Source organism: Jatropha curcas, chromosome 6 (genome assembly GCF_041381405.1).
Source record: "Jatropha curcas cultivar XTBG-Jc1 chromosome 6, XTBG_Jcur_1.0, whole genome shotgun sequence".
NCBI classification, from domain to species: Eukaryota; Viridiplantae; Streptophyta; class Magnoliopsida; order Malpighiales; family Euphorbiaceae; genus Jatropha; species Jatropha curcas.
Genome location: NC_143156.1, coordinates 19706704 through 19715656, shown reverse-complemented (window position 1 = coordinate 19715656; position 8953 = coordinate 19706704). Strand labels below are relative to the sequence as shown.

The window sequence follows — 8953 nt, the reverse complement described above, 5'->3', positions numbered from 1 at the left end:
TCGCAACTCAAGAACATGCTTAATTGATACAAAAAGTTTTACTTGAGATGCATAATTGGTTCCTTATAAAGTTTGAGACCTTGTAGGATGAATTTATCAAAATTTAAGGTGCGATTTATTTATGTATTTGGCTGAGGGAAATATGATAATACAGTGGAGTTTGCTCCCTGCAGCTCAAAAATGGCAACACCTCACAGACAAGTCAATGCAAAACCTTAGCTGCATTAAAAAGTACTATGATTTGCTTCCCTATTGAGACTACAGAAAAAAATTCAATTTCTACCTTGGCAGGTTCAGGCAATAACAAACATTATTTTAAAAATAGCAACACCTGACAGACAAACCTATACAAAACCTTACCTGCATTACAAAGTACTATGATTTGCTTCCGTATTAAGAGTACAGATAAAAAAGATTCACTTTCTACCTTGGCAAGTTCATGAAATAACAAACACTATTTAAGAAATGGCAACACTTGACAGACAAACCTATACACAATCTTATCTGCATTACAAAGTACTATGATTTGCTTCCCTTTTAAAAGCATAGAAAACATTATTGGTACTATGACAATCCAGTATTATGTACCCTGTAAATGGAGTGTAGAACCAGCTTCTACATATCATTCAATAATCCTTTGAAGCATGGAGGCTGCTCTTTCTTCATCTTTGCAACTTATAATCAAGTCCAAGTAGTGCATGGCTTCCCAAGGGAGGAGGCCTTCAAGTAGAAAGTTGAATAAATGTGAGTGAGTTCCCTGCATCAAATCAAAACACTGCTCTAATGTCCTCATTTGCTGCTCTTTGCTTAGCTCCACAGCCTCCATCAATGGCAGTATAACTCTCTCCTCCTCCTCAAAGTGCTTTTTAGAATGTTCCTGTTAGCAAAATCAGCAAGGCGCAGAGTCATGTGAAGAAATTAACACTCAGAATTCCATTTTAGCCCCACATTGATCATACATCAGGGCAAGGAAACTTGACTTGCACTACACTATATATATGTTGAGATTTATACCAGTAATGATTTGAGCCGAGTCGAAAGGTTACATAGAGCATCTTGGTAGTCAGGGCTCCCAGTGTCTAGAACTCCAATGGTTTTGATATCTTCTTTGATTCCATTCATAATGGGTAGGGCCCTTGCATGCTCCTCATTTGCAGCTTTACACAACCCTACACCATTGTAGTCAATTTACTGTTGCAGTCAGTAGTCAGTGGTGGATGTAGAGATATTTTTCGGGGTCAATAAGTAATTTTTTGAAAAAAGAATGGTCAAAAACATAAATAAATTGAATTTTATAGATTAATCTAAATAAATAAATATATATATATATATTAGAAAATTTTCAAAAAATAAAAAGAGGGGTCAATTCATCCCTTTTTATACAGTGGATCCGCCACTGGATACAGTCGCAATGCAATTGCCCTTCTAAAAGTACTAAGCATCTTCGAATGCTATCCAAAAACAAATTTTAAAGATTGAAAAATGCAAATAAATAAATAAATAATTTGTTTGTTTCAATGAAAAACTTTCTTCAAATGAATTCTTTTACTTTCACACAAACATATATATATATAGCTTTTGTTTTGTTTTCTTTGATTGTTGAATGTAATTTGCTTGATGAAATTAATAATTAAGGAACTAATAATCATTGTCATCAAGGCTGAATTGAGAAATCAATATAAATATATAAAGCATCCATCTTTTTCCTAGAAAGTGCCAAATAGAATTGCTATGTAGTGCCATGTAGGATTAGAAAAGTTAAGTTATGCAAGTAGGATTCCAAAATGCTTTAATTTGTAAATAAATGGAAAATATAAATGCTAAGACATAATAATCAATAATATAGTAAGAAATAATAATCATTTAAATAATAAAAGATTAAATAAATAATTAGCAAAAAAAATAGTCATTTCAAAATCATAAATTTTTATTTGAATATATAAATAAATAAATTAAATAGAATATTTTATTTTCTAACATTATTATTATTATTATATATTTTTCAAAAATGGTTTATTATCATAATTACAATTCATAAAATTTTTAACTATATTTATTAAATTAAATTTAAAGATTGTAAATTCTAAAGTTACTTATCTACAAATCGGTTTAATAAAAATTGAGATATAAAAAATTCTAATTAAATATTAAAATCAATATTTATTAAATTATCTATGCGGAGCACAAATATATAACCATAGAACCAAATAGAATTGCATCTTTTAATTTTCTATTAGTTGTAATTAATTTACATAAATAATTATCACAATCAGTATATAATAAATGATTTTTTATTATCAATATATTTATCATCATTTGAAATTATTAATAATAAAGATTTGATTAACAAAGTACTAAATATTTTGAATTCAATTCAAGTCATTTTAATTTAAATAAATATTTTGCATAATAAACCGCTTAGTAAATGTGATGAATGATATGATATATATAACAACATTTTAAATATAGTTTTTAAATAACTATAGCTAGAATATATTTTTCACAATGAGAGTTTTATAATACATCTTATTTTATTTTAAATTTTTAAATTGCAATTCACTAAATAGTTTTAAAGTTGAAACATTTATGATATAGTTTAGATTAGTTGAATTTATTTGTATTTTCAAAAAAAATTAGTTGAATTTAATTGTTATTTGAATAATATATAAAAAAAATTTCAAATATAGCTTTGAAACAAATATAGTTGGAAAAAACATATCACAATTAGTGTTTTATACCAAAAATGTATTTAATATTTGTTTTAAATATACTTTAACGAGAAAGAAAAAGAAAAAGAAAAATACATATTCTAGAGAAATAGAACAATAAATTCGATAGAATTACACAATATATTACAATAATAAGAAATCATTAATAATATTATAATTTAGAAAATTTAAAATTAATAAAAAAATTATATATTAAAACCATGCATACCATGGATATAGTGTACTCCACAATTTTTAGAATATGTACTTTAAAAGCAATGATTGAAGTAACTGACGAGTCTTGGGTCTTGACCATAAAACACTGTACAGCATCTAAAAATGGTTTAAATAATTATTTTTTGAAAAAAAGCATATACACAATGCTTAACGGCCCTTCAAAGCTACACTTCCTGAGTAGCAAACTAGTTTAAATTCACATACTCTATCATTGTTGTGTTGCAAAATGTCAGAAACAAAAAAAAAAAGGTTTTCTCATATATTAAAAATTTTTTAGATTTTTTAGAGCTTCTTCGGTAAAATGAATTCCACCAAATTTTATAAAATTCACATTTTCATCTTTGCTATAAATGAAAATTCATTTATTGTTGTATTTTTAATTTTATGGAATTAAATTATATTTAAACTAAATCCTACCAAATTGACTGAATGTGCAAGTGAACACAAAACATAACAAGAACTAATCAATTGAAAATACAAGCTAGTAAAATTAAAATATTTTCAATAAATTACATAGTTAATTCAAATATGAAAATTTAAAAAATGAATTCTTTTAGTGAAATTAAATGAATTTCATATAATATGTTAAATTCAAATTTAAAATTCAAGATTTATATTTGAGTAACTTTTTTAATTTAAATAAAAAACATAAAACTAGCACCGTCAAAACGGATTAGCGTGTCGAGTTCGATACGGATTCGCCTAACGACATGATTAGAGTCAACACAAACACAACTCATTTAATAATCGTGTCAAATTTGTCAACACGAACTCGACACAAAAATTAAGCAGGTGACACGAAAACAACATGTTTAACTTGTCTAATATCATAAACAGATTAACTGACTCATGTTGACGTATATCTAACCCGTATAAACCCGCCTAATATCATAAATAGGTTAAGTGAGTTTTGTTGACATGTATATGACCCACTTAACTTGCTTAAAATATTTTTAAATTTTAACCTATTTAACTCAAATCATATTTAAAAATAATATTTCATAGATAAAATACATAGATTTTTCAAGATTCATTATTAAAATAAAAAAAAATTAATATAACAATTAAGTTTAAATAGGTTTTAGTTGAAGCATTTATATTTAATACTAAAATTAACTCTTTATTCTTAAATAAATGGGTCACTTACCTAACTCGCCTGTCAACCCTTGGCACGACACGTTTATATTCATGTCATAAACGGTTGACTTATTTATAACACCAACTCGTGTCATATAAATGAGTGACCCGTTTAACTTCTACCTTAACCTGTATTTCTCGTGTTATGTATCGCGTTGCCTTGTTAGAGCCATTTTGACACCCTACATAAAACCCTTTTAGAGATGGACATACTCTTTAAACAGAAGGAGAAAGACTTACCTACCGAGTATAGCTACAATGTTTTAGTTCAAAAAAATAAAACAGTAAAAGAACCTTTTTTTTTAGCTGATTTGGTATTATAAGATTATGGCAAATCTTATCGTAAAGGGAGTATTGGAGGAAAATTCGAATTCTGTTATTATCCAATAAAAAGGGAAAAAAAAATAAAAGAAAATTAGCAATAATTACTCGTCAACTTTTCCATTTTTCAGTTCAAAAAATTTACCTCGATCAGCCATTTCCAGGATAGGAAAAACCACACGCTCCTCCATCTGTGCGTGCTCAACCATGAACTCCAGCAACTGTGAATAGCTTTTGCTAAATTTTCTGATCTCCATCCTTGGTGTTCCCATCGCCGGATCCACATTCTTCCTCCCTCCGCGTGCGGCCAGATCCTCTCCCCACCTCACCATCCTCTCTAGATGCCATATCACACTCCTGTGCTGCAACACCACCGCCGCCAGTATCAACAGCGTTGTTTTACCAAACCCGTCGCATTCCTTCATTAACAATGGCGGCTGCGGGAATTGCGCATCAATAAACTGGAGAACCGTATCGCGCGTTCCTGAAATGTAATCGGCGCCGATTTGGAGTATAAGTGGCATGCCGGAGGTGGGGATAAAATCAAGAGATAGGGTCTTGTAGAGAAGAGCAAAGCGGATGTAGGAGGTGAAGGCAGAAGTGGGAGAGCCATACAGTTTAACTGCGGTGGCGGCGGTGGATTTGATAAAATCATAAGGAGCTATCTCGGCCGTAGATTTCTTGGACTGTTTAAGGCAGTTCCCCATTGTTAAAGAAAAAGAGAGACCGAGATTCAAAGGCCTTAATCAAAACAAATTATTTAGAGATACCAAACAAGGAGTGAATTACAAGAAAGGTTTTGGATAGAGCATTTTAACAAACACAAAAGAGACAGAATAGATTTTGATAAAGAGAGTTCAAGTGTAAAAGTTCTGCCTGTGAATTGGACTTTTGGTAGTAAATCACAGAATAGAAAGTGGGTAGATAAGGTAATGGAGAAATAAATAGAGAAAGCTTGAAGAGGAAGGGAAAGATTAGGAAGGAAACAAAAGGAGAAAGGAAGGAGAAGGGACAAAATCAGAGAGGCAAGCTTGCCTTTTTCCCTCCGTTTTTAGAATCATAATCCGCCGCTTTCTTGTACGCTCCTTGGTGACGTTTTTGACGTGTTTGTTTAGATTTGTTTTGTGCCGTTGTAAGCTGCTATCGTATTACTGTTTCGGCTGATTTTTTTTAATGATTTTTATTATTTTGGAAAGTAAGTTCTCTGTTTGGTAGCATATTGAATATTTTAGGAAGAAAAATTTTTTAAAATCATATTATGCAATATGACGCTCTTTTCTTTGTAACGGAAAAAAAAAATAGTCTTCTTATGCTTATATATATATTTTTTGAAAAACTTGTTAACTAATATAAGTTGGATAGATCATAATTAATGATGGAGCTCACCCCAACTAAAAGTTTTTAGATGTGTATTTTCTTAATGATGAACTTGATAGTAGAGTGGTAAGATTCTTGATACTCAGATCACCAATCTTGAGATTCATCCTTGATGGCTGTAATTTTTCTAGTTTAATTTTTTGCGTAATTTATAGCTAGTAAAATTATATATATATATATATATATATATATATATATATATATATATATATATATATATATATATAATACTCCACAATTTTTATAAATTATTTTTTATTGTCATTGAATGAGTTATATCATTAATTTTAATTTTAGGTTATTTAATTTTATATTCTTTTTTAGAATAATTCTTAGTTTTGAATTTGATTTAATTCTATGAATACTTAAAATTCACATAAATTTTAAAATATACAATAGTAGTATAAATTTATATTTCAATTATTTATTATTGGTTATTCAATTAAAATTTAACAATTGAAATAAATTTTAGAATTCTAAGTATTTTATCTTAAGAGAAAGCTGAGTCTCAATGAGAGTAAAGAAAGATTGAATTAAAGTTATAGTTTGAGATTTACTATGCATGAGATAAATCCACGTGTGCCTCGTAAAATCATCAACTATAGAAAGAAAAAACCTGTGATTTTGAATAGATGGGATTGAGAAGGGATCCCAAATGTCAACATGTATCAAATCAAAAGGTCTAGCAATTTGTGAAGTACTCTCAGGAAAGGATAAGTGTTTCTGCTTGGCCAAGTGACAAATATCACAATTGCTTATTTGCTTTACAGAAAAATCAGGTATTACTGGATTCAATAAGGACATTCTTACATGTGAGGAGTGTCCCAACCTGTAATGCCATAGATCAAAAGTCATAGAGGCAGTAAGAGTTTTTGAGGTTAAAGGAGAGCATTTTGCAGGCTTTACTCAAAAGCATAAAGTCCTTCACACATCTCAGCTACACCAATCATCTTCAAGGTTTGTAGGTCTTGTATGTAACAATGAGTATGGTGAAAATGAAAGCAAACATGAAGTGTGGACGTAGACTTTTTAACAGGTAATAAATTGTACTTGAATGAAGGTAGATACAGGACATCTGTTAAAGGTAGATTAGGCAAAATTGTGACAGTTCCTGCAATATTAGTGCTTACTATAGAACCATCGGGTAAGGTGACATGTAAAGGGGCTATGTGATGGTAAGAATCATAATTAGAAAGAGAATTAGTGATATGGTCAGTAGCACCTGTGTCTACGACCCATTGAATTACCTTAGTAGAGCATGAAAGAGCCAAATTGATACCTGATTGTGGTGCATGAGAGGATACCAGATTAACAGAAGGTGTTGTCACAGCAGTTGCAGCAGTAGTAGCATTTGGCAATTGAGTTGTCAAGAGATTTGAATTCAACTGAGTTGCTTGCAGCAATGAAATCAGATTTTGACACTGCTCTTGTGTTAAGGAGAGATTAAAAACACTGCTTGCATTTGTTTCTGTCACAAAAGATGAATCCGAGTGTTGCGGAATTGGCAATAAACCAGCCTGAGCCATGTTAACTGAAGAAATACTTCAAGGTTTACTTTAGCCGGGAGGAAAACCATGCTTCTTATAGCATGTTTCAACGGTCTGTCTACTCTTTCCATAAAAAGTATAATACCTAGTGTCTTCTGATCTGAAATTGCTTCCACTTCTGAAATTTTCTTGACCCACAAAAGATTTTGATCTAGGAACAAACTGATTTTGTCTTGACACATAGGTATTAGGCCTGATTACTCTATTAACCAAGGCCTTAGGATCAGCATTAACTTCATGAGGAAAAGATTGCCTTTCTTGTTGGATAGCTAACGAGAAAGCTTTGTTGGTAGAAGGTAGTGGATCCATAATCATACTCTGTGACCTTACAGTTGTATATTGGTCATTGAGCCCTTTCAAGAACCTAATCACATAATCGTGGTTTTGATATTCCTTATTTTGGTAAAAGCTTCACAGGAACAAGGAATCTCAGAAGTGCAACTAGGAATGGGATGAAAATTAAGTAATTCTTCCCATAGAATTTTCAATTCTGTGAAGTAATCAATAATAGACTTAGCACTTTGTCTCAGAGAATAAATCTCTTCTTATAATCTGAGATGGGAAGAGCGTCTCCTTGTGAAAAGCGTTCTCTTAGGTCTTCCCAAACATCTATGGCTGTCTATCCACAGGATGCTCTGTGTAATAGAAGGAGACAATGAATGTATGATCCATGAGAGGACCATGGTGTTACACCTCTCCCAAGCAGGATACAGAGGATCGGTAGGCAATGGAGTATTCAAAGATCCATCGATAAACTTCAGCTTGTTTTTAGAGACAGCGCCGTCTTCATAGCTCTTGACCAAGACTGGTAGTTAGATCCATTAAGAGAAGGTGAGACCAAAACGAGAGCAGGATTCTCGTTTGGATGCAAATAGTAAGGACTGGCAGGATTTGTTGTTTGATCCGCCATTGTTGTAACCCAAGCTTCAAAGAAAAGTTGAAACAAAGAAGAAGAAGAAGAACATTTAGGAGAGAAGTTGAAAATGCTCTGATAACATATTAAATTGTTAGGAAAATTCAAAAATGCTTCATTGATCGAAAGGAAAGTACAATACAGATTATATATCTAGCTAGCTATAAAAAATAAATAAAACAAGCCTAACAAATTGACAGCTAAGCAAAAGACGGTTATAGCAAACCTACGGCTAATAAGGAATAAACCTACAGCTAAGGAGGAATAGCTTTGGTGTAATTTTCTGTATTGTGCGCTAGGTTTTGTTTACACGTGGTTTTGCTTGGATAACAAGAAGAATACGCTAAGAATTTGAAGCACTCTTTTTATTGTTCAATTTAAATTGGAAAAGGCGAGGAAAAGGAGAAAATACGAAGACGATGATAAATAAGTATACTCATTAATCTTTAGAAACTTAATTCTACTCCACGTAGTGTCAAATGATAAATAAAAAAATGATCCAAAAAGCGAAGGAGGGAACATATATACACGTTTAAATTGCTTTTTCCACCATCAATTAATGAATTGACAAAGTTAGTTGACACTGTTAATCAGTTATCGGTTATTTCAACTATATTATATAAGTATAATTTTTGTGAATTGTTTGCTGATCAAATGTGATACAGTTGGTCTTTTCACTTATGTGAAGAGTGAAAGTTTCTAAGTTTGAGCCC

General features: G+C 31.0%; 1 protein-coding gene across 1 annotated transcript; it reads right to left on the bottom strand.

Annotated features, from left to right (window-relative positions):
* Nucleotides 1-252: 252 nt before the first annotated feature.
* Nucleotides 253-5555, bottom strand: LOC105628875 (hemerythrin HHE cation-binding domain protein). Its single transcript, XM_012210355.4, has 3 exons — nucleotides 4549-5555; nucleotides 1015-1169; nucleotides 253-877 (listed from the first exon to the last, which is right to left on the bottom strand). The coding sequence occupies exons 1-3, from the start codon at nucleotides 5108-5110 to the stop codon at nucleotides 623-625; spliced, it is 972 nt and encodes a 323-aa protein (XP_012065745.1). The 5' UTR covers nucleotides 5111-5555; the 3' UTR covers nucleotides 253-622.
* Between the last annotated feature and the right edge of the window lie 3398 nt (nucleotides 5556-8953).